This window comes from Dermacentor andersoni, chromosome 3 (genome assembly GCF_023375885.2).
Source record: "Dermacentor andersoni chromosome 3, qqDerAnde1_hic_scaffold, whole genome shotgun sequence".
NCBI lineage: Eukaryota > Metazoa > Arthropoda > Arachnida > Ixodida > Ixodidae > Dermacentor > Dermacentor andersoni.
In genome coordinates, this window is record NC_092816.1 from 137,117,399 (window position 1) to 137,144,331 (window position 26,933).

General features: G+C 51.1%; 1 protein-coding gene across 2 annotated transcripts in view; it reads right to left on the minus strand.

Moving 5' to 3' along the window:
* The window catches only part of LOC126525178 (transmembrane protein 47), a 110,627-nt gene that overhangs the window by 12,047 nt on the left and 71,647 nt on the right, over nt 1–26,933 (minus strand). For both annotated transcript variants that reach the window (XM_050173231.3, XM_050173230.3), the window contains one exon: nt 54–390. In XM_050173231.3, coding sequence (XP_050029188.1) covers nt 54–390 — 337 coding nt within the window. The remainder of the gene's footprint in view (nt 1–53; nt 391–26,933) is intronic.

Sequence of the window (26,933 nt, forward strand, 5' to 3'; positions counted from 1 at the left end):
TGCTTTTGCACTTGTACGAGGGCGCGGAGGAGTAGGGGCACAGTAATACTCACGTGCGCAGACCATGACGTAGAAGGCGAGCCTGTACATGAGGTACTTGCGCACGGGGTTCTTGCTGCACAGGCCGCAGCCGGTCATGACGGTGGCGGCGATATCGCACAGGAGCGTGATGACGCAGAGGGCGGCGGCCGCCTGGATGTAGGCGACGGTGCGCGCCACGTAGCAGCCGGGCTTGACGTTCAGGCCGAAGGGCAGCGGGAGCGGCGCGTCCTCCTCCACGCACTGCTCCCAGAGACCCTGGCGGAACTTGTGCGCGATGAGCCAGTTGGACGAGGCCAGGCACAGGATCATCAGCAGGATCACGATCAGGCCGCAGATGAAGGCGAACACCTGCGCATCGTTCGGAGCACGCGGGGATGTCAGCTCGGCTCTACGCGCCGTTTCCATCGATACGGCGACTGCACAATACGATTTTTCGGCCCTCTTTGGCCATGCCTCACCCTTGCGCCATAAAACCCCCTGGCACCAAACCACCACCTGGCATCCCACGCGAGACCCAAATTCTCCCACGCTAGCTTCTCCGCAGTGCACAAGCGTCTCGGGCTTCCCCCCAAGACGAGTCACCTTGCGGCGGAGCCCGTATGCGAGTTTCGTTTGCGTGAAGTGTTGATACGAACTGCTCGATGAGACTTGACACAGGCAAGAAAAAGGCACAAACAAAAACAGAGCCGGTATAATGTCTGTACTGCTTGCGCTTGGTTCGATTCTATTCTTATCATCCAGCGCACATGGCGGCCCGATGCTGCTGATAACGAAGGTGGAGCGTCGCTAGGACCACATACTAAGAACGAAAAGGAATAGCATTGGAATAGAATCGTTCATCCTGGCCCTCACCTTTAACTGACTTTAACTGCCAAGGAAAGCTGCTTCCTGTATTCAACAGCAAAAAGTGTCAGGTTAAGATGAATAAGAAATGCAAGACAAACAAAACAGTAAACATGATCACATCTTTTCCATGTGAAAGGCCTTAGAAGCTTTTCGACTGTTATTTCCAGAAAACTTGCTAGCGCAATGCAGTTAAGTTAAATTAACTTTTCTTACTGTTCTTACATCCGAACCTAAGCGAGCACGGAGTCACCAGAGTATGCAGTTGACGCTGAGCAAAGATCAGGAACATTGAAGATTTCGCCTGCCCATAATATATAACTCTTTCGAACAACCTGTACAGTAAATAAAATAAATAAATAAATAAATAAATAAATAAATAAATAAATAAATAAATAAATAAATAAATAAATAAAACCGCCTTCATAAAGCCCCGTCTTCTTTTCAGTCTTCTGTCAGCGTCCATATTGTAGAGGGAATGCAAAGGTCAGCAGGGTTGCCGTGCTCAGGAAGTATAATACCGGCCAAGCCAAGCGACCACGTAGTGACCAACTCAGAAAGGTCAAAGTTTTCCTTCAAGACTCCTCCTACGGCTGTTAGCCATATGTCCAACATCCTTTCCTTTTCTTCAGTTGTATATTATGTACCGTTACTTCTAACAGTCGCCCGTGAAATGCAATTGAAAGCGAAAGCAGAAACAACAAAAACAAAAAGAAACAGGTAATCCTCAGACCAACTCGCATCATCGCAGCGGGCGAGACGACCAAGTCTTGCCTGAGACAAAGGAACAGTGGAGAAACGGGGAGACGTATAGAGGGAATAACAATGCGCAACATTAATCAGGTGGGGTTAAAAAGTAACGGGCGTATCAAAGTGCCGTACACATCATCCAGCGTTCAAAAACGGGCTCATGTGCGACGTCGGAGCGGCACGCTTTATCCTATGAAGTGCGGCGGGCGCGAACAAGTGGCCTGCAAACCTCCTCCGACGCCGCTCGAATACATATGTGACGACATCATCACAACAGGCAGCGCGCGACATACTGCACACCAACCAACCCCCGCGCGCTCTTACTTCCTTCTTTTTCTAAAAGCTCCGACAAGCGATCGGTGCGCTCGCGCGACCATCGTGCGAAGCACAACGAGCGGGAGAGGACAATGACCTTCGGTCCCGGGCAAGAACACTCCCCTCCGTTCCTTCCCGCAGTCCACAGCCAGCCGCTAGCGCCCGCACGCCCGTTCCCTAAAGTTTTCCCATTTCCCCCGTGCGGAGCTAGGGAAGCCGTGTCCCTCGTTTCCGGGGGAGGCCTGTCCCAGCGCCGCCTTCACGATTCTTCCCTAGACGGTGAGACGTTTCTTCTCCGGGTCTTGTGTACTGCCCCCCCTACCCCCCCCCCCCGACAAACACGCCCACGCGCGCATGCTCACACAAATAATATAGAGAAAAAAAGAAGAAAAAGAACTGCGCTGGTATTAGGAACTGAGCCGTTTCGGAAAACCTGATCCCTTGCAGTGACTGCGCCATAAGCGACGAATGTATTCCAGTCTAGACTGAGGGCTGTATCACTGCGTGGTATTTGGTGATCTGTTTTGAACTACGAAAGCATACGGGGGTAGCTATACGCCTAGATACTTACATTACCAATGAATAACTGGACAGCTCCTACTCAGCCTTGCGGTTTTATTACATTGTTTTTTCAGCAGGGACGGACCGCTACTAAGCAAAGAAGGTTTCGAATGTAATCCGACTGTGCGCCAAATAAATAACGAGTCCCGAATCCGAAAGCATTTACCGAGAGTCTGGCGTCCTCGGTGAAAACGGCGAATTTTGGCGAATCCCGTATTCACGCTCAGTAACTATAACATCGCGCCCTTTAGGGCATACTCAAGAAGGGGTAGGACCAAACCACCTACATTACGATAACCATGCAAACAGCCTCGCCGCGTTCCGTCACGCGGTACGGACAGAGAACCCTTACCGGAGGGTAGTAGTGTTCCCTCTTGCTTTGTATGCTTGGGATATACGTTGACTGGTAACCCACGCGTGAGTTTTTACCTGCACAAATGACTGGAATAACGTTGATAACTCCTACGCTTGTGAAGGATGCCGAAGGCTCCGGACCAATTATAGGGTACTCTAAGAAAATGAAGTTGAATATAATTTTGACCACCTCGTGTTCTTTGCGATGCAACCAAACCTCAGTATACATCGGGGATTGTGGCAGCAGAACTTGAACAAGGACACAGAAAGAACGGATAGACGTGGACGCAACTGCAGCAGTTGCATCCACGTCTATTCGTTCTTTCTGTGTCTGTGTCCCTTAAGTTCTGCTGCTACGATCATCGAAGAATGAACCAACTAGCTCAGTTAAACACCATTTTTAACACTCAGTATACAGTCTTTCGTGGCTTTAGTCCACCCCCCCTTCCCCCGTTAGGAATATCGGAACAGGAGCCTTCTTAGAGTAAGGCCCGTACTTGTGCGTGCAGCATCGCGCTAACGAACAGACAGCTACCACGACAGCTGTGCAAGGAATACACCTTTACGGGCGTCTCCGTTGCGGCATTGCAGATATAGCCGCTGCGAAAAACTTTCAAGTGAGACTTCTTTAAAGTTCAACGGCCCTGGCACACGCGCACGCAGTGCCAAAGATCCGTCTCGAGCTTCTGGTGGTTTCGTGACCCGGGAAGCGCGCACCTCGGCAAAGTGGAGACATACCGCCACCGCGGCGGGCGTGCCTAATTTAGAACAAACGAGAAAGAAGCGCGATAAAGGATCGGGCCGCCCTCGCACCACCCTTTCGTCGACTCCGATCCTGACCCTCTCCCGCGATCGGCGGGAAAAGGCGCCGCGAGGCGAGCAAGTTGTTTTAAAAATACGTGCAGCCCTCGCGGTGGTGGCATGGGCACTCTGGGCTACGCACACCATTGATCGCCGTCGCGCACGCGAACCACGATGCTGGCTCGCGGCCGAGCGGCGAATTTCCATTAGGCACACACACTCGGGGGGGGGGAGGCCGGGCGAGCCACAGGTGGTCGACCCCGGGGCTACTGTTCCTTCGTTCGTTCGCTCCTTAGACGTTTTATACGTATCCGAGAGCGCCGATGATTGGAATATACGATGAGAATGGCCGGACAATAAATAATAATAAGAAAAAAAGACAGGCTCGTTGCCGTCTCAACGTGCGCTTAGAACGCGAGAGTGCCGCGCCTCTGTTCTGATTAGTTGTCCGTCGCTCTTCCTTCATACGCACGTCATTTCAAGCGCTCACTTCCGTTTGCTTAGCGAAACCACGCGAACAACTCACGCACATAGGTTTACAAAAGCGTCTTTGCGCGGTTAAACGCAAAGAAAGAGAGAGAAGGAGCAAAGATAAACCGCACCGTTACGAGAAACATGCCCGTTGCACCTGAAGCAGCACTTGCCCGCTATGCAGGCAACCTGCGCGGCCGAGCCGCACTCTTGACCAGCGTGGGGCTGGCGGCAGCTTCGCGCCGAGTCATAAATCAACCCTCTCCGCAACAAAGCATCCAAACTTCTGCTTCAACGCACGGGAGCGCGCCTTTGCAGCTGACGCGAGTACGCTGCGTGCGTAATCTTGGCGTGAGTACGGGTATAAATTTTGGATGAAAGATTGCAGCCTTCATCAGGGAGAAGACTCTACGTACTGGAGCACGGTCTTTTCTTTATTTCATAATGAAAGCGGGATGTTTTTGTCCCTTAGCTGATTTTAATCAAAAAGCATTATATGCCCTATTACGCGAAAATCCGGCGCTGTCGTCGCCGGCGTGAGCTAGAGACGGTACCAAAAATGGCCGCCGGCGCGAACAGAAAAAAAAAAAGAAAAAGAAAAAAAGTCAAGGAATGCTCGCATTGACGTCAAAGTTGTCAGGCAGCTTTTGCAAACGAAGTAAATTAATGCGGCCAGACATTAATTTACTCTTCACCTGATTTTAATTAATTAATATCAGGTAAATTTCGGCTTCGGTGGGAATCGAACCCGTGCCTCCGGGGAGCGAGACGATCGCGCTTCCCCGACGCCACGGTGGCTCCATGGGTATGGTTGATACTAAAGTTGTGCCCAGTGCGTGCGTCATTGCACACGTCACGTCGCTGCCTCCGGCGCGTCACTTGCTCTTCTGATTTCATCGGTGCTGCGCCTACTGCGATGCGCTCCGAAGCGTCTACCTCAGCAGCAGCTGTGAAACGCGGTCGCCCACGGAAGCACGCCTCAGAAGAGGAAGCACGGGGACACAAAACAAAGACGACGTATTCACAACAGACCTACCATCAGGGACAAAATAAAGGTCATCGTTCGGCACCAAAATGGTCCGAATGTTTCCAGCCTGTGGCCAACGTATACGCAAGCAAGCAAGAACAAGCAAGCAAGAGCGCGCACACGCACGCACGCACGCACGCACGCACGCACGCACGCACGCACGCACACACACACACACGCACACACACACACACACACACACACGCACACACGCACACACGCACACACGCACGCACGCACGCACGCACGCACCGATTCACCAGAAAGAACGTGAATGCATGTTGAAAACACCAATCGCAAACATTTCACCTAAGCGATTAAAATGCTTTCGCATTCCCACGCGTAAGCTGCCTTAATCGTGTCTGCTGATTTTTTTTTTTTGTTATTTAGTTTACAGGGATCCCGAACCACCCCTTGGGTATGGTGAAGAAAGACAGCGGATAGCATACGGTGCTGTGAACCCCTCAGCCAAATGTTCCAGTCGTGCGCGCCACGTAGAGCTCGCAAGCGGAGCGCGAATCCACCTTTTTCTCTAGCGTTCCCTTTTCAACAGACGCCTGCTCCTCACTCTTTTCTGGGCGCTTTATTTCGTAAAATAGCAGATTCCCATACGCGGCTGCTGGTGGCCAATAGCCGACATTAATCAAGAAGGGTGCCTGGATCAGTGCGCTTCTCCCTACTGTTACTCGGCGCTCGGTCGCGGCCGCCCAAGTAGGAATTATTACTTTGGCCACCCTGCTTATCGGCGTTGTGGCCTACGGGACTAGCTAAATTCGACTCGTTTTGAACACTCAACTAGCCTCGAACGCTTGCTAGCGCGTGCTCACTCGGCACTGTGGCCACTCCCGGTCAGACGCCTTGGCAGACTTCGCTTCAAAATGCGCAAGTTGGATGCGGCTACTATCCGTCAGTCAAGCTGGTGCAAGACAAAGCCGCGGTCTGCACCACGGCCAGACTGGAGACAAGCACGCCGATGCCCTGTCGTGCCCAGAGCAAACGCTGCACATAGGCAGAACACTTGCGTGTAGCTGCAGTCTGCTAGGTAGCGTAGATACCGCGGCCGCCGCGGGGTGGCGCGACGAGTCCGCTGGCTGAACGCACGGCGGCTCACTGAGAACAACCGCGGATGGCGCGCAGCAGGCGCCAAAACCGGAAACTACGGCGTCTACGTGAACACCCAAAATCAAATTTGAACTGCGCGCCGCGCCGACGTTCAGCAGATGGAGCGTTGTGGACATGTACGCCCCACTGCGCCGTAGCATTTGCAGTGCAAGTCATTAGGAACTTTTAGCTTGCCCGCTATTCCGGCAAACGGATGTGGTTTGGGCGGATTGCCGTATCCGCGGGAGCGCAAGCGTTAGCGACCGAGGCGGTGCAGCCGCCTGGTGGCGCAGAGCTCAACCAGACAAACACATTTCTAAAATTGCAGTAACCTACTACGTTCTGCTTCGCTGCTGGTGCAAAGTTACGGCAGCGGAGTAATTGTAAACACGATTACGCTGCTGTCGAAAATTTACACCAGCGGCTAAGCAGAATATAGTAATTGGGTCTGTGTTTGTGTGGCTCAGCTTTGCACCACCAGCTGGCGCCACCAATGTGGCCGCTCACGTTTACGCCCCCGCTCATCCGGCAAACCACCCGCGCTTGCCGGAATACCGGATGCACTAAAATTCTCTAATGAAGAAGGAGCGGAAGCACCGCGAAGGGCGCGTTTGATTGTCAATGACTCCGCTTCTGCTGAAGGCATTGAAGTACTTTTCGCGGCAAAATATTTCTGAAGTAGTCTATTTTAAGTTCCAACACATTTCTAGACTTCGATAAAAAGTAGTTCCGGGGCTCTTTAACGTTTCCCAAGAGCCAGAGCGCGTTATGTGTGCCTTTAAATGACAGCGCATCAGAAGTCGGGCTGAACCCGACCGACTCATCGCTTTTACGTGCATTTTGCGAAGCGGGTCCAGCGAGTCAACGCTCCCTAGCAGGCGGGTTAATCAAACCCACCCCTGCATTCCTTCGGTCCGCCCCCGCTAGAGTTCAAATAGTGTTTACAGCCCGGCGACTGGATTTAATACTGACAAGCGACTCGACTGTGCTCTCTCGAGCTTACGCAGACGCCGCCATATAAGGAGTCGGATGTCGTGAGCAGCTGGCGGAGCCAAGAGTACGCAGGCAAACCACAAGGCGTCTTCGACGGTTCTATATTTTAGTTTTCTGCAAAGACTGCGCGCTGCGCCTTGGGAACAGGCAGGCGAAATTCAGTGAACGGTCGGGCAGATTCCTTCGACATATAGCGGGCGAGTGTTTTGTAAACCCTCTCTTTCGTCTTCAGCCTTTTCTCTTCCTGTTTTCTTTAAATATTCTCCTTTGTCGGCAACCACCGTATGTCGCAGACAGGGGTTACACAGAGACGCAGCTCCAATGTGTTGAGAAAGCACGATACGCTCGCTCGCGCGCACTAGTGGGCCGCGGCCAGATCGAAGGCGAACGTGGGGAAACCCGAAACAAGTCGACGTGATTCGTGAAAGGGGGCCTAAACCATAAACTTCCGATGTGGGACGACCGCTCTTCCGAAATAGCAGCCAACAACGCCGTATTTTTACATCGATTCACCTTTCTGCTAGCAATCGGAGGCCATCTCACTTGCGCGATCGATAAAGGTACACCTCAACCTATGTCGAAAGTGCAGAGCGACGAATTCTTATCATAGTTAGAACTGCGCAGTGTCTGCTGTCGCATCGTTAAGCCTTTCTACAGCCTGCTAAGCAAGCGGAACTATCGCTCCAAATCTCTGAAGCTGCCGCGGGCTCTGGGTTATGGCGCAAGGAGAGTCGCATACAAGAATCGCCCGCAGTCTACTCTAATGGCACATATAAGTGGGATATGCACACTATCAACAGGGTTGCGTGTACAGTTCGCTTCACTGTTGAAGGGAATCCATCACAACTCACTTCCGACTGGAATGCCTCAACAACAATAATAACAACAACAACAACAACATAATGTTAAAGGTCTAAGTAACGCGTCACGTCGACCACCTTTTTTTCCTGTTAGCTAATGACACGCTAAACTTGATATGCTAAACAGCGGACCGTACTGTATACTCTAGAAGCGGACGCTGCTAACACCACAACAGTGATAGCGCGAGTGGCGCCTCAGAAGCACAGTGCGAAGAGCGGCGAAGCTATTGAGAAGCAGATAGTCATCACAGCAAACAAAGAACGAAACAGGCGCTCGCGCGCGCGTACGCACACACACACACACACACGCACGCACACACGCACACACACGCACACAGACACGTGCAGATTTTTAACGGGGCGAAACAGGGAAAACGTATAGGTGAGCGTAAAAGCGTTCCCTGCATGCAGGCGCTCTGACAGGCGCCCAGCCGCATGACGGAACACAGCGGCGGCGCACAAGAGCAGAGCACGACGGCACCGCGCGGTCCGGTGGACAGCTCCAGAGCGAAGCGATCCATCTCCCGCAGTGCAGTCACTGGGTGCCCGGGCTCTGAACAGCGCCAGCTCAAAACTCGGCCGACAGCTCGGCTGTTGCACGAAGAAGCCCTTTTGCACTTGTGACGGAGGCTGCTTTTATATAAACGTTGCAGCCCGCACGCGCGATGGCGTTAGAAAAGAAACAGGAAAAAGAAAGGTCGAAACTCCCTTCAGAAGTGAACTGAACTTTGTCTCTGCCGTAGTGTGTCGGTCTAAAGAAGGACATACCTTCTCAACTTCCCTAGGGTGCGCCGGCAAATGCTCCGCGTCACGGAGCCACAACCGCAAGTACTATTACGCGCGCAGAAATGTAAACGGGACTCGGCTCGGACGCGAAGTGGTACGGCCGCAGGATATTGCGGAATCGGAGGTACGCTGAGCTTACGCAGGGGCACACCATACGTCTTGTGCTTTATCGCTATAGATAAATATGCCTGCGTCACGTTCATATATTCGGTTGCGGCAAGGGAGATTGAAAGCCGCAGGAAGACAATCAGGCACTTCAGAGGGTTCCATTTGCTTCTTTCGTTTTTCCGAGTCGGAACCACGCAATGCGAACAGGCGAAATAAAAAGGCAGAAAGGCGCCCCGGACTCGCGAACAAACGCAACATTTATCTCTTTATTCGGATTTTCCACATGCACCATACTTATTTATGTACTTATTTATTTGCTATATTTATGTATTAAGATCACTACATGTGCACAGATGGTATTAATGTAGCGGGGTACATTACAATGATGATAAGCTAACAAACAACAATAAGTGAATAATAGTAAATTATTAAAGGTCAAACACATTGCGCAGATTAGCACTAGTCGCCATATCGGCTTAGATATCGTAGGCCAGCGATGGCGGCAGATGGAAAAGCTGCCGAGGGACAGGGGACACGACAGTCAGAGAGGGCGTCGTGCAAGTCTCCGACGTAACTGTTCTCAGCATAAGCAACGCGCGCGTACAGCACCTATTATTTGTTCACGCTTTCCCGAGCTTGCCCCCTCGAATTACCCATACAGGGTGGCAAATATAACACACCTGAACTTGCGGTATACTTTCGTATTACATAACCACTAAATTTCCACGTGAACATCGACGCCTGGATGTATTCGGTGAAACGTTAATCAAGACAAATGCAGCTTCTTGCGTTGGACACAAAGGGACCCGAACACACATACTACGCGAAAAGCAAGCAAGCAAGCAAGCAAGGAAGAAATTGTCTTTCGAGCCTTGGACATGCAGAGACAACACTGGAGTCGGCGACCGACAAGCCAGTCCGCAGTCACACAGCGGCACCGCACAGATGTCAGACGCACGCCGCGTAGCAGTGCAATAATACACGTATAATACAACGGGCTTATAGCGGTCATCACACCGAAACGGGTCCGCTTACGGGCTGCCAATTCTGCGGCAGGGAGACGAAACGCACTACCGGACGAAAATTCGGCGAGGCTGAAATGCACGAAAAGGGGAAGAAGAAGAATGTAGAGAAAGAAAGATACAGCCGCTCTATAGCGCCGACGTACGCATATATAAGGAAGCGGGGAACAAAGGAAGACATCCCCCGCATCACCACCGGAAGACCACCAGAAGCAGCGACCATAAAAAAAGGCCGGCGCCACCATAACGGTTCAGAAGTACGCTTCCGGGGCACCAGTCTACATCACGCTACCGTTTAACAGCGGCTGCTCGCCCGTAGCACCCTCCTTCTGCGGTCGTTCCTGTTTCTTGCTTTCTAGTCGCTGTCGACCCGGGGACAGCGATGCGGCAGACATATACAGGAACCTGGAGGCGGAAGAATAGGAAGAGGACCGAAGAGAAGAGCGAACGTCGTAAACGAAAAAGCCCATACCGGCCCGCGAGGCAGTGCATGGAGGGGGAGTACACGGGCCCCAAGATTGATACTTCCGACGGCGGTGAATCGTTGGCAGGACCCTGCAGACACGGCATATATAGCTCCAGCGTGGATACGGCCTATTAGCGGGTACATACATCCACAGCAGAGGCGACTAATGGCAGCGAATACGACGGGGAAAGCGTCGTGGTACATACACGCGCGTCCCGCTGTTGGGCTTGAGGGCAGTGGCTCGACTTCGCCGGAAATGTCTGAAACGCGGACACCACACTGTGCAGTGGCGCGGCCGCGCACCCTTGAAAAATGCGAAGCTTTAGCGAAAGTGATTCACTCACGCACCCCAGCTGTAACAGTTGTTCAAATGTAATCGTGCACCTATTCCTTTGCAAGGTGCTGGCCACACTGGCGTATACAGGCAACCTAGCTACAACTTCATGCTTCGAAGTCAGTAGACAGCGATAATCGTATAGACTCCGACGCTCCGGATACAAGCTAGTGGCCTGCAACGACGTCAGGAGACGCGACGCCGTCAGTTTGGCGCACGAAAAGATGAAGACAACGACCGCGGTGTCACTAATAGCATGCAGCCGCAATAAGTCGCGGCGTCGAAGTAAACAACTGTGTACTAAGGGCACGTGAAAAGAGGGAGAGAGAGTGCGATGCAGGCTAAGGCAACGAAACACGAGAGAGGCGAAATAAAGGAAGCGCGCACTCGTCGAGCTGTAAACAAATGCGAGCGGTTGCACTTAGAACAAACGCTTTGCCTCATCCATATACCTTGACTGACGAACAACGTTACTATACGCACCCTGCTGCTTTTGTACACAAACGCAGCGGTCTTGTTGATAACAGCGGGTTGAAGTCGTGCCACACGAGTATACCGTTACCTCGCGCACGTGAAGCAACCAACATTTGCGACCAACTGCCGCTGAATAAAGCAACCATCGACGACGTACGAGTCGTAGGTCGAATGAGCAGTTCTTTCGAACGGTGCAGATATTAGTAACGAACGAAAGTAACGGCCACGGAGCAGGTAAAGCGAGAGGCATGGATGGAGGATATGGCTGGAAAGATAAGAGAGAGAGAGAGAGAGAGAAAGATAAAGTGACAAGACCAGTAAAGGACAGAGAGAAAAAAAAACAACGAAACGACAACTACGGAGAAATAGCCAGCGTATATGTATATAACACAGGCCATTGTGGAAAGTTTCAGCGATGCCTTTGGCGATGATGGACGAGACTTCGCCGATGCTACATGGCGCAGAAATTGATCGAGATGGGACCGGGGCATCGCATGGTGCGCGGAGCGAACGAGGACGAAGTTCGGGGCCATTGCATCGGTATCAAAAATGAACGAAGACGCCCCAAAGTCTGGCTTGCAATCGCAGGCTGCAGAGTCGTTAAGGGGAACGAAGATAAGGGCGCGGGCGAGTGCGGATGCAGCGACCTGGACAACGGCGCAGAAAGACTGCAAATAAATATGGAAGGGTTAAAAAAAAAAACGGAAAGAAAAAAGAAAAGAGAAACAGTCCCGAAAAGCGGAAATGCCGGTTTCTGCCAATGGCATGGAGCAGCATTAGCGTTGCTGCTCTTCTATGACAAATGAAGCGAGAACGGCGCAGCTCATATACCCGAACGGAAAAGCAGGAACGTTTTAATGCACGCGCTAAGAAATATACACAGTGTGTCCCAGCTAACTTTAGCCGGAGTTTAAAACTATGCGCATGCCCCGTAAAAGGACAGAACCAAGGCAATGTTGCCTGCCGTCGCTCGGAGATACTCAGATATTTTTCATTCCGCCTAATTAAATAATTAGTCTTAATTAATCAATCAACCTATCAAATATAATTGGATGAAAAGTATCAATGAGAAAATTGTAGAGCCACATGAAAACTCCCGATACAGATTTCTGTTGCTCAATGCGCGCTACATAAAAGTTTTTCCGAGCGTGAAAGAACACCGCAAATGCTCGCAAAATTGCGCGACGATTTGGACAGGCATCGAGAGGCGATGTTCGCAGCTGCGAAGATCTACGTCGAAAATGTGCAAGTAGGGGCTGTGACAGGCGCTCAGCAGACCGAGAGGCTCGGGACCTGGTGTAGTTTTAACGTCCAGCGTGCGTACAGGGGGCTCGTCGATGGACGTGGAATGAAAAAAAAAAAAAAAGCACTCATGTACTCATACTTCCGCCGCCACCGGAAAGTGCCCGTTCAGCCACAGCGGTGTTCCCCAGAGAATGGTTGCGCCAGCGCCCTCGGAAACCACGGCTTCGCCAGTTGCGTTGATCCTAATGTTGGACAGACTTTCCAGTACATAAGCGCGAGTGAACCGAACGACACCGCGGTCAACCCGCATGGCTGTGGCACACAATTGTGGCGCGCAATACGAGCATCGTAGTAAACGAACTATAAACGAGGACCACTTCGAGTCATATTCTACCGGTATCAAAAGCGGACGACGAAGGCGCCCCCGAAGTCTCGCTTGCAATCGCCAGAAACAGACAGACCAGCAACCAACAACTATGTAAAACCGCACGGAAAAACGCCTTGGCGTATAAGGTAAACCTGCCTGCACTGCAGAACGGAAAATTACGGAAGGCAGAGCCCTTATAACATACGGCGAGTATACGGTTAAACCGAAATGTGGTAGAGCTGAAAATCTTTGGTGAAGAAAAAAAAAGTCGCAGTTTCGCCCGAAAGGCGAAGCGTCGATTGGGAAATGAAATTAGTGGACAACTATACAAAGTAAGGATAGTAGTCGCATCGGCCGTATAAACTTGCAAACGTAGGCACACTAACTTAAAAAGCGCGATGTCACGCACACACAAGCTAACATGAACATATCTCACTCAATGACCGTGGAAACTCGCTATCAAAACGCTGCAGTGAGGAAACGCGGCAGCAGCAGCGAGCGAATTGACCTTCGTGCTGCTGCTCGCATCAACGCGAACTACATAAGCAGTGAAAACACAGCGTAGCATGGACTCTGCACCCGTAGCAGATGGCTTTGAAGATACTGTCCGGCAGGACAGTATCTCGCACCCCCTCCCAAACCTCCCCCCGAAGCGTTGCGCGCGACGGAAGGTGGCGCGCTTGCTCCCCGATTTGTTCGGACACGTGCCCGAGATTGAGCCGCGATCGCCGGCTCACCCTCGCGCGCCATCACTGGCGCATGCAGCACACGCCGCGCGGCGACGATATTATCGACCTTGGACCTAATACGGAACCTCACTGCGACGCCGACGGCAGATGTGCGCCTTGAGTGTCCGTATAGTTGCGATCGCAATAAAACAAAAAACTAAACGGCACCGCGGTCGAAGCCCCATCGCACCTATACCGCAGGCAAGGGTGACGACGCGAGTGTCTTGTCGAGCAGTACGCGGGGGGGGGGGGGATGGGGGGGGGGGGGGCGTGGCAGCGGTGTCAGTGGAGAGACTGCGAGCGCGACGACGGGCAATGTGGAAGCGCGGAGGCCCGCGCTTGCTGCACCAGAGCGGGTTTCGTCGTCGTTCTCGCCGTAACCGAATTAGAGCGTGGCGACGGCGAAACTCGGCGCGCGCGCGCGCTCTGGGCTCGCTGATGCCGGCGGCCGACTCGAACGCGTCGACGCCCGAAGAGCAAACAGCCACTGCGCAGAATACGCACGTGCCGCCTGCGTGCGCGTGCGCTGGAGAAGAAAATACTGACTTAAAGACACACAAGAAATGAACAAAAAGCGGTACGTTTGGAGGATGGGGAAAGATAGAGAATGCGCGCGTAGTACACATCTGCGAGTGTCGCCATAGGGGGAACACACAACAGGCGCGTTCAGACCCGGTTACTAATCTTGTTTCAGGTTTTGGCGAGATTGAGAAATAACGGGAACAGATGTGCGCTGGACGCAGTGAACAAACTAAACGAAAGAAAGAAAGGAAGAGAAACTCAACATGGTCATTAATAGAGACAACTGCAAAGTTTTGCGCTGTGGAATAAGTGACGCGCTTGTACTACATCGGCTTAAGATAAGAACTACAAACATCGGACGACGCGAAACCAGCCCCGCTTTCGTCACGGCGCACAGCGAACTTTCGCGCTGTCCATCAAAGTATATTTAGTTAGTAGAGGGCTGCGCGCACGAAACGATCGATAGTGGACTGGCGACGAACCAAACAAACGTGGCGAAAAAGAAATGGAAAAGGAAAACGAAAACGCAAGGAACGCAGGACAGGCCGCCATGATTTCGCAACAGACCGCGAAGCAAACAACGCCGAGTTTGGGATTTGAAGGCGACCGACGGAGACAGGCAACAGCGGGAGCACAGATGTGCGCAATGCCACGAGCCACCTCCCCAACCCTCTCCCTTTACATTTTGCGCGCACGTTTTGCCGCCGAGGTCTGCCAAAGCGCTAAGACCTGCTTTTCTTTTTCTTTCTTCGGATTCGTCGAGTCGAGTTCGCCTCGAACGCTGGTGCCCGTCGTCGTGAAATCTAATTTGAAACGAAGGGTGAAGAAATAAGAGGCTCGTGGCAAACCGAAACTACTCTACACTCAGCGCACTCTGGTGTTTGCTCATCGCGGTGGACTTCCCATCGGAAGCGAGGAGCGTTGGCACATCCGCTGTTACGCACACACGAGTTGTGAAATCGGAGCACGACGAAAAAAGGAATAACGCCGCATCCCACGATGGAAAAAAGAATGGGGAGGAGGGGAAGAGAAGAGAATGAAACTTTATTTGGACTGTCAGAGAGACCCGGGTTCTGGTCCAGTGTGCCTCACAGAAACCTCGGGAGGAATGTTCGCGCACAAAATTGTATGGCTTTGTATTACAACACAGTGGCCGTATTCTTGCGTGACACTCATTTTCTTGTTTTGTTTCTCGTGAGGCTTGCCTTGCGGCATAGATAGAGACAGTGAAGTGACGATCAACTTTTGTGGGTGCCAGGAAAAGAGAGAAACTCTCGTGGAGGAACTGCTTTACACTGGTAGCCGCGGCTAATCTATCGCCTGACGCAACACAATTAACATTACAACCACCGCGATCACCTCGAAAAGCCAAGCAGTTTCCAAATATTCTCGTAGCCAGGGAGGCCCAAACGTGTAGTCAACCACTTCACAGTTCGCGTTGGGAAAAAGAGACGACCAGCTAGGGCAAAGGGGATGTCGCACTCAACCCGAAACTCTGGCCCCTGGCTGCGTCTCAACAAGCCATCGGGCTTCCAGCATCCGACCCCTTGGGGAAGCCGCCCATAACGACCCGGCGTTACACGGCGAAGCCCACCCCCTCCTGCGTACTCTGCGGGAGACTGCGCGGCAAGTCGGAGGACAAGATGCACGGAGGAGAAGCGGCGGTGTCGTTGCTTAACGAAGAACCACTCCACGGGAGCGTACCCCTGCGCCCCGAGGACAAGATGAGCGGGTAGGATTGCAGAACGTGGGTGGGGGCAGAGTTGGGCTGCCGAGTGGCAGCGTCTCACGAGCTCAGCGAAACAACGTTGTTAGAGGCACCGCCGGCTTTTCACATCCCGTTTTTTTTTTTTCATTCCTTTTTCGTTGTTTCTTTCGTTTCTCCTGTTCTGACGGTGAGCCGGATAGCTTTTCACGCACTCGAGTACATTGAGTGGCATGCGCTCAGTATCTGCAAAGACGACGATTGATCGTTTTAGCAAAGTTAATAAACGTGCCAAAACAGACATCTACTCTAGACATAGCTATGACAGCGGCGCTGGTAGAAAGGTATCTTTACGCTGCGTTTCAGTGTACTCCCTCACAGAGCCACTTACGTTGGACTCATGTCGGCTTGCGCTTCGATTTGATGATCTTAACAATTAACAACAACAATAACAGCAAAACATCACAAAGTTACACCTGCACCTCTGTTAAAACGCTGTAACTGAGGAGGGGATGGAGATGGTGGCTACAAAATAATTTTGGACACGTAGAATGCCTCAACGTTCTCGAATACAAGGATCCCACGGGCATTTATGCGGTCCACTCACACCGGAACGAGGCGTCCGATAACAGGAAACGAACCCGCGACTTCGCCTTCAGCAGCAAAACGTAGGTGCTCTGGGTGACTAATACCTGGGCCTCTTAAGACCTGTTACTTTTGCTGCACACTTTACAGCGAAGCTGTATATGACTCGGATCTCGGGATTTTTTCGTCTCCGTCGACATAACAGTCCACAGAAAAACATTCCACGAATTGAAGCGATAAGAGCTTATCTCCATTGGAATTACGCATGCAAGAGGCACCCCAGTATTCGTTTCAATAATAAAAAGCACGAAACTAGTGTCAAAAGCACATGATCGATGATAATGCGCGTTCTAACAATGCGAAGCACGCAGCGTTCGTATGCGTATACGCACCGTATGCGTTTCCCGGTAAAGATTGCGTTTGCATAAGCTGCACTTGCCGGGAAGCGGTAACTGCAGCACACGAAGCACGCAATGACGTCACTACACTCTCATACATAATAGAAGATAACGCCTAGCAAATGATTTCATTTGTATTGTGATAGCGATATGGGAAGGCCACGCATAGCTAGGACTCCCGAACAGCAGCGTGAACACAATGAGCGACGACGGGAACATCAACGTCAATATACACAAAGGCGTCGTGCTCACGCTAGGCTGAGTCAGCGGTTCCTGCACAATGCAAGAAACACACACTTAGGGCGCCTGAAGAGCAGTGCGAATATATTTGTTTTGCTCTCAATCATTGCTGCCTGTAGTGCATTGCTCAATCGTTCAAGGGTACATCACATTAATCTATCGGATCAGCTGATATCGCAGCTCCCGCCAACCACCTTTACAGCGCGCATTGGAGCACAAATTTATTTTATTTTCATTTTTTTACCTTGTCCGTCAACTTTACTTCACAGGGTGACGGTGTTCAAGTAAAGCACAGATGCGATGGCATGTACCATACGGACCCTGATGAAGAACATTCAGTTTAGCTGTAGTGAAAAAAAAAAAAAGAGAACACGCTTCTGAAATAGGCAGACGCTCAGTCTAACTGCGAGAGGGGGTTTGGCGATCAACAAAGGACGCAAAAGAGGAAAGCGGGTGGCGACGCCAGCCTAAATTTTTCGAATGAGCTTCCAATTGCGTCACTTTGTGTTCACGGCACGTGCTCGCGTCTCTAATTTTTGATCGCTAATTAGAACAACCAAGTTCTGTTCAGCAGGAACTGTACACACTCAACTTAGCAAGGTTTGAGAGCATGTTCTCGTCTATAACAATCAAATCATTAAAAAAAATACGTCGTATCCTTGACGTCACACTGACGTAGGGGCTCGCCAATATGGGCGCAAAACTGAACGAAGTGTGGTCCTTAATTTCTCTGCCTATTTATCAACTATGCCTTGTCAAATAATCGTGAACAGAATTTCGAAGTAACACTTTACTAGTCTAAAACTTAGGTTAGTGTTATTCTTTAATGTCCTTTTAAGCTTGGTCTCTGATCCAGTATTTAAATAGACAAACAAACGAAGTATTAGCTGAGACTGATCACACGAACCGCTCGCTAGAACCAACAGTAACGTCGGACATACGGCGGCCCGAAGGAAAATTGCACTTACGAACGAATCGCTTCGTGAATTCAACCCATGAACCGTAATTTCATCGCAAGAACGCCAAACTTTCCTTGCAACCCTTGCAACAAGTCGCTCACGCATGAAAAGGAGTCACTCCACCGACACCGAAACCACGCGTTCAGTGCGCTGCATTGGATCAGTGGCCAGCGGGAGAAGCAAAGAAATACGGCAGAACGCGCACGAAAGCCAACCCGCACAGAGAGTCGCGCCGCGAGAACCATCGATCGGCTCGAAGGACCGAAAAGAAAAACGCACGCATGTTATGCAAAGGAGTACAAGAGTACTGCGGGAAAGAAAGTGTTGATTAATGGAGCTTTAGAATTCCATTAATCGCGTCGGCACATTCTCACTTCCAGCTCTCGGGAGGTGCCGCCAGAAATATTCGCGAAAGCACCCCCCCCCCCCCAGAATGAAAAAATAAATAAATAGAGAAAGAGAGGTGGCAGAATCATATACTTCTTAACATCTCGTGTTGAAGACACTAAAAAAAAAAAAGAGAGAAAGAAGAGAGAATCCTGCGAAAAAAAAAAACAGGTACTGCAAAATGCCGGAAAACGATTGCACTGCCGACAGAGCTCTGCGAATAATTACGTAATCATATGTGAAAAAAAAATGAAATATACATAATAAACGGCTTTTGCGCAAGCGAGTTCTACCGCGTTAGTAATACCGATGACTACCTCTAAAAAACGTCTCTTGAACGCTTCAGCGAAGCGCAGGCGTCTGTTCCTGACGCCAATATCTGCACTGGCTTTTCCAACAAAACGAAAAAAAAAAAGACCTCGTAAATGTTGGAAGACCAGCCGGTAAAATACCACAACTCCCGCTACGAGAGCTAGGTTGCCTCACCACGGCACGCATTTACAACACAGACGCTGCCAGCGGCACAATTCTTTTCAACACTTGTTTGCCCTCATGCACAACATATCCTACTTAAATGTACAAAAGAAGAAAAAAATAGAACCACTCAGCTAAGCTTTAACGCTGGAGATTGGATCCTTCGGTCGTTGTTCAATTTCGCAAAAAAAAAAAAAGCCTTAAGTTGAAACTTTAGACAAAAAGTTTCCTTTCCAATCGCCTGGGACGAGGTGTGCTCCTCAAGGAAAATGGGGAGCTTAAGCAGAACTTGTTGCTGGGCCAGTTGTTTGAGATCCAATAAATACATTGTTGAGCTAACAGGAAATAAAGACTCAGGAAAACAAGTAAGTTGTCGGTTCCTACCTTCCTTCCCAAGTCTTTATTTTCCGTTAGCCCAACAATGTATTCATCGGAGAGCTTAACTATGGAGTCCACCCGGTATGGTAGCTTAGTAGCTATGGCGCATGCCCTGATGAGCTCGCAGGTTCGATCTCGGCCGCGGTGGCCGCATTTAGATGGGGAGGGGAGAGGGGAAATACAAAAAAAAAAGAAGCGTTCGTACCCATAGATTCAGGAGCACGTTAAAGGACCCCTCACCAGGCCCCATAGCAAATTTTGGTTATACGCTAGAAGTTGCGTGTCCAGTAGGGAGCGTTCTCCCGCAATAGTTTTTCAAATCGGCTCATTAATAACAGAGACAGAAATATTTCACTGACGCGAATCCATGATTTCAGGAGGCGAGCTCCACTGCCAAGCGCCACTCCCTCCACTTGCACCGTCTAGCCTCCGCAAGCGAAATTCCTTCCCTGCGTCCTCCCATACCTGAGCTCGAGGATCGCGTGGCGCATACGTTATGGGCCCCGCCTTCATATTTCTTTTCTCCTCGATATGTTGCGGCGCGGCGCACTTCTGTTGAAGGCGTCTCGCGCGAGCTGCTGCGATTGTCTCGTTTGCGCAGCGCACGATTTTGCGCGCTGTGCACGAGGACACCTGACTAGCGGTATAAGTCAGTGCTACACGAATACTGAGGCAGACAATTATTATTATTATTATTACTATTATTATTTGTTTTGAACACATATACACATATACACAGGTATCAGGAAAGGGAAAGCGAGGAGCTGGCTGGCAACTGCCACCGGAAGGGGCACAACGCCTGCCAGATCAGGGAGCATGATCCCGCGCTGGAACACGGTAGAAAATGACATTGTTTCGGTGTCTGCGCCCGCGACTGCACGACGTGGGAATAAGCAGAACGAAACGGAACTACATATCTCTTGCTGCGGTGCGAAGTAAAACACAAACATGCAGACATTCGATTTCTGTGTTTTATTATTTCTCTAAGTTTTAATTCGTCTATTCAAGCAACATACTAAACAAATAACAAATAAACAAATGTGGCCTTGAATAATTCTCCAAGTCACGTGTCCCCACGAGCGACGTCACAGCGCAAACACGTGTACATAGGCGCACGTGCACGTCATCCTCCGGCTTGGAACGCGGCGGCCGCGACGAGAGCGGAAAACGGAGTTCGGTTTGAAATTTCAGGTCTTTCTGCGGCGCCTAGCGATGTAATACTTTGCAGACACGATCGTTATCGCGCAATGGATGCTCTGCGCTTGTCAGCTCAAAATGGCCAGACTTGGTGATGGGCGTTTTAAAGAACCCCTAGGTGGCCAAAATTAATCCGGAGTTCACTACTGCATAACGGCGCGCCTCATAATCGAATCGCGGTTTTGGGTTGAAACATCCGAGGAACTATGGCGTCCGGAAATTTGTACGATGGGTTCATCACATTATCGGGGTATACCTATGAGCCGATGCCATTTATTTTTCGTCTCGGAGTATCAAGTTTACGAAACAAACAAACAAACAAACAAACAAACAAACAAACAAACAAACAAACAAACAAACAAACACACACACACACACACACGCACACACGCACGCACGCACACGAGATCAAGCTTCCTTCTCAAAATACCACACTGTTTGGCCGTATGCAACAGATTCTTATCAACCCTGAGTGCAGCAACTGCGAAAGTCGCGTCTTCGCTTTTCTAATACAACGCCGACCTTTCTCCCCAATAGACTTTGAGGAAAAGTTGAGTGCACAGCGGATCGGTTCCCTTCAGCAAGAGGGCGTATCCCTAACGCTTCGTCTCTGCCTTTCCTGTCTCGTAAATCCAAGCGGGGAAGAGCTGCCGGTAAAACAAAAGCGAAAAACCTTTAAGCCGGGACGGAAAGAGGGGAAGTTTGGACCGGGATTAAGGGAGTCTTAAGGGCACGCCTTTCGCGCGTCTAGCCGCTTTCTTACGACGAGGCACGAGATAGCCACGCTCATCCGGGAGAAGGGGGAGCCGGTATCGGGTCATCGAAAAAGACGGCGCCTGCTCCCGATGGGGGCGTCTCGTCTATATGCCGCCGGAGAGTGATTAGTCGCCCTCCATATGCAGGCTGTTTTGCACTTCTCTCCACGCGGAGGCTCAATACTCTACAGTGGAAGGGACTGCCGACGCTTGAATGCGGCTCCTCGGGCTAAGCGCACGAAGAACTTGCACCTCTAAGCACAGAGAACGGGACCGCGCGAGTATTGCTGCTCATGCAGCAATCAATGGCTATAGGTCTGAGATAGCAAGTTGGGGCTTCAAAGGCCGTCTACCGCGGCAAAGCGCAGCTATATACGCGTATAGGGATACAAGGAATTAAGGTCGAGCTATAGATGATAGGGATTCGCGTTTTGTGCGAGAAATACTTTGTTCCGAGTGAGCGCTGTCACTGTGTGCTTCTCCGTCGCCCCTGATTGTTTGTGATGAAAATTGTAGACTATGTAGGTTACAGTTGGGCGCTCTTATTTTTTTTTTTCCCGCCGCAGAGACACCCGGCGTTGGTGCCTCTGTTTCCCGTTGAAAGGTGACGGACGTGCCGCTACCTCGGACACGGTGTATTCAGTCTGGTTAGCGATTAAGGCGAGCCTTATCTGCCGTAGGTGACAACGTGGATATCACTTCGAGGGAATTGAACATGGCGACGGCGACCATCCAACTGGTCGCAGCTTGAAGTCGGCAGGGAAAAAAAATCACTTTGGGTGCAGCGATATACATCGCGAAAGGACAGCTACAGGCATGCAGAAGGCATTTAGACGGCGCAAGCCAATAGAGTCTTTTTCATGAGATGAAACGGCGGTTGCTTCTTAATTGCCTTGCGCGAAGCTCTTCCCCGGTCGACAGCCCTGGGAAAATTAACTGAAATTTCGGCTAGTCGGTGCAGACACTTCTTGTCACGTTCTGACTTCAGCATAAAACACTCCACGATGGACTATCGCTAAGGTGTTATTAACGTAGATACAAATAGTCATGACTCCGCACGAGCAGACATACCTATTATTGACTTTATATACGAACCGCGCACAGCGTATATACTAAACCACGTGTCGCTGCTTCCCGCCACCGCACTGGAGGCCGCAGCACAAGCAACGAAAACGCTTCCTCGCCGATGCTGCGGCACCCATGCTTCCGCGATCACGCGGGCCGAACGTCGTTATTGCAACGAAGGCCGGTTCCTTGGAGCGTCGCTTCCATTGTTTTACGCGAACAAACTCCGTCAGGTAGGGCATCGCTCCCGCTTCCCTCATTTATATTAGAAACCACAGCGGCGTTGCAGCAGGTGGTGCAGAGGGACGGCGGCGGTTGTTTTCGACGTTTACGACACGCACCGCGGCGCTCTTGTCGGCGCGCTCATCCCAGAGAGCGGGCGCGCTTTGCACTCCCAGAGCACGTCCCAGTTTCCCGAGTCGGTGACTCGGCTCCCCCTCCCATTGAGCTGCGCGCCGAGGCGATCGGCGCCATTCCAGCTCCCCACTTCCCCCACTGTATCCCCAATCCTCGGCGTCTTCCCTATCTCGGATTGATTACCGCGGCGAACGACAGGCGGCCTCGGCTGCAGTCGAGGAGGCGCAAAGTTCGAAGGCAGTCCGGGATGCGCACGTCACCAGTAACGGCAAGCGGGAGCGCACTAAGTGTGCACACGTACCACAGTTAACGGGTGTGTACTATCGCGCTCAGTATGAGCTACAACGCGCGACTGCTTTGTCACGCGCTTACGCGCTGTAGCTCATACTAAGCGCGACAGTACTTAGGTATAAATGAAACAAAAATCAACGTGCGATAGCTTCGGTTTTTGTAAAGAAGTCCGGCAACAGTCAAGACAAACGAGTCGTATTAAAATTCTATATCAAATCTGCAAATCGGCCTCCACCCAAAAGTAGTAGGCGAATCCTCAGAACGATGTGCACCAATATGCTATTTTCGCTGCATTTCATCATTGGCGCCACCTTTTTTCATGCTAAAGAAAAAAAAAGCAATACAATAAAACAAACGATAGAAAAAAAAAGAATAACGACAGCCTACAACGATAACGTTATTCCAAGATTCCTACTCCGTGTTCCCCATCGCGTATGTAAGGTAGCCAACCGGACGTTCTCCCGGTAAATCTCCCCTACGTTCATAATGAAAACGGGTGCACGAATGGCTCTCATTATTGTTATTATTACTATTACGCCTGACCAAGTCACCTGGTTGACAAGGCTTCTTTTTACTTTATTTTCATTCTCTCTTTCAAATACTCATTAAACTGACCTTCTGTCCCCCTTTTTTTTTTCAGTTTATTTGCACCAATTTTCATTCGAACAGCTTCAGCGGTTCCCTAACGCGAAACACTCGTGTGTCGGGCACATGCACTTTTGTGTAGGGACGGCATAAGAGCCAGAACTTCCACTCACTTTATTCCGAGCGATTTCGCGAGGTGATTTGCAGATCAGCGTGCGTTTCTCGAAATCCCTATTTTCATCGCACGCGAAGCAGGCGCGCATAAGACGACCGTTTCAGAACGAAGTTATGTGGCCCGGAGGCGGCGATACGCTAAGGCCACAAGACGTACAGGCCCTGCCACCACGACGTGGCGACGTTAATAACTTTGAGGGAGAGAGATAAGAGAGACTGCGGGTAACGGCGGTGGGTTCAAGTAGCTCTCATAGGACGCTCTATATCCGTGACAGTTCAATTTCTTCGGAGCCGAGCGAACCAATCGTACGACGGACAAGAGTAAGAAAAAGAAGAAATTCAGGAGCGGCGGCCACAGCTGCAGCCCAGAGGACTATACCCCCACGTCCCTCCTCTCCCTCCCGCACACACACGCAATCCGGGAGACAGAGCAGGCGAAACAATCCGCGCGGATTAAGACGATATCAATATAGGCTCGGATATTGAAAAACAGACCTCTTTCTCTCTTTCTTTTTATTCTTGTAATGCAGTATTTCGTGCCAAACTTGGTCTGCTCAACAAACAAGTCTGGAAGTAAAAAAAAGGAAAAGAACGCGCTACAGTATCAGAAATTTTGTTTGTTTATTTTAAAGAGGAATAAGAAAGAAAGAAAGAAAGAAAGAAAGAAAGAAAGAAAGTAAGAAAGAAGAGCTACCTAACGTATAAGCAGAAATGATAGCGGTTCGTTCCAGCTTCTCCCAAATTCAATTGAAATCCTTTCAAATCTTTCATCTCGCCCCTGGCCGAAATACTCAGGATCTCGGGAGCAGAAGCACTACAGACGGAGGAGAACAGACAGAGCAATACAGAAGGGCGGGCTTAAACAAACGGAAGAGAGAAAGATGAGTGAATAAGAGGTCGTACACCTCGAAAATAAAAAAGAAAACGGCGCAAAGTGCACATGCTGTGCATGGCAGAGAAGCCACAGAGTTTCTGCGGCACCACAGCAAGGCCCGGGTCCGACCGAAAGCCGACTTCGCATCGTCGTCACACGTTTGCTTTTGCCGTGCGTCGAACCACGAAAAGAACGACAAAAGGAGACGGAAGAGAGGGAAAAAAAAAACTCAGTGGCTTGTAAAACAGCGATACACTACAGTCGATACACGCACGCAGCGACCCACGTTTTCACCCCGGGCGGCAAAAGTCACGCGCGGAAGGGCACGCGCGCAAGAAGGCCCAGCTGGGAAAGCGAGAACGGAGCTCGCAGATCAATGCTCGGCGACGGAGAACTGCGTCCTCGTTGGCGTCTCCACGAAGCGCGTCGTCCCGATGCGTCCCCTCGGCGCCCCGCTCAACGATCCCTGAAACCGCGAGCGCGCGACGGCTCTGAAGCGTCGGGGAAGCACCACCAAGTAAGACAGCAGCGAAGCACCGCGGCATCGGGTCGGTAGGAGTTCTCGAAACTATATATATATATGTTATAAAAGTGAAAAACACCCAGAGCATCAACCGCGGTGCCTCAAAAACACACAAACGCGAATCGTATACCATGGCATGGCACGCTTGGAGTTGGTGGGAGAGCTTCTGAATACAAGGACATAGCGGCGAGAAAAAGCATTCTTTGCGGATATAGATGTTAAGGACTTGGGAAGGGAAGCAAGGAGACGCGCGTGCAAGAAAAAAAAGAAAAAAACAGAGGCAAGCCACGACATCACTGGGACGGTGGAAGCCACGAAATAAAGAGACAATGAGAGAAAAAGAATGGTGGGTAAAGGAAAAGAAAAACGAGGTCGGAAAGAACACATTTGGGCCAGATGAAGTGGGGTAGTTGCGCGAAAATAAAAAAAAAGGGGGGGGGGCATTACTAAAAACGGGAACGGCAACCGAAACAGAGATGGGGACAACGCAGGGAAAGACTAAGAGAAATAGGAAATAGGCGACGGGGATGGAGGATGCGGCGGGGCAGAGCGCTATCAAGCACGGATCAAGCAAGCCACTCGTTCCGGCGGCGAGAACTTGGGCCAAGTAAGTAAAGCAACGCCAGCACAAGGGAGAGGGCTGCCACGCTGGCGGAACACAGAGCTCCCGGCGTCGCATCGCCCCACCAAATGTGGCGCCAGAAAAACTGGGGCACACAACGGCCTCCGTCGAGGCGACGGGCTGCCGCCCCGAACTTTCCGCCCTACCCCCTCTCTTACTTCCTTCTTCCCCTCGCTTTCACACTCTTCCACTATGAATTGCACGAGCGTTGGCAGCGAGGCGCGTACTCATCGTACGCCGAAGGAATGCGGACAGACACTCCCTCGTCTTTGTCTTTTCACGTTGTGACGACACACAGCGATATATATATATATATATATATATATATATATATATATATATATATATATATATATAAAAAGCCGAGCTCTGCCTCTCCCCCAACTCCGCTCGTCGCAACACAGAATACCCAGTCGGAGGCTTGCGTACGCATTAAGAGGAACTAAGGCCCCAGTGTACACACGTACCAGCTACGGCGAAGGCTGTAGTAGGACGCGTGGCAGATACAGCGAGGTAGAGCCTTATTAATGTAGTACTCTTTTTTTTATTCTTTCTTCGTCACGCCACACCAAGCCACTTTTCCCCTGCATCCCTATTCTACGAAGCGGGAGAGATCAGGCACATGGGGGACGCTGTGGGACGAGTACATGGAGGAGGGACGAAGAAGACGCGGCCGCAGAAACTGGCGGCCGGCGCTGCCTAAGCAGAAAAGCGAGCGCGGGAAAGCGAAGATGGGGCGCCCAAACGCACCGCGGGGAAGCCCGCGATAAAGAGGGCGAAGAGGAAAGAGAGCACAATAAAGCAGGAGAGAGAAAGGGCGCCGAGGCAGGAAAGCCCAGTGCCAGCGAAACGTGTACGACAGAGAAGCGCGGAGTTGGGAAAAAGAAGGGGCGCGGGAGGGGGGGGGGGGGGGGCGTGGATAAGGAGAATGAAGAAAGAGCGAGGCGCGGGGGAAATGCAGAAAGCGAGAGGCTGGAGCGAGCGGCGACCAACGCGAATAATCGATGGCAACGCGAACGGCGCGCGCGAGCGAGCGAGAAGGGGGAGGTGATAGTGGGCTTCCCCGCAGAGAGACTCTAGGAGCGGGGAAGCCCGCTTTGCAGGGGACGTCGTAAGGGGGGGGGGGTGAGGCAGGCCACCGAAAGGGAAAGAAAAGCGGGGGTGGTCGCGCTCGCAGTGCAGCACGGAGACAAG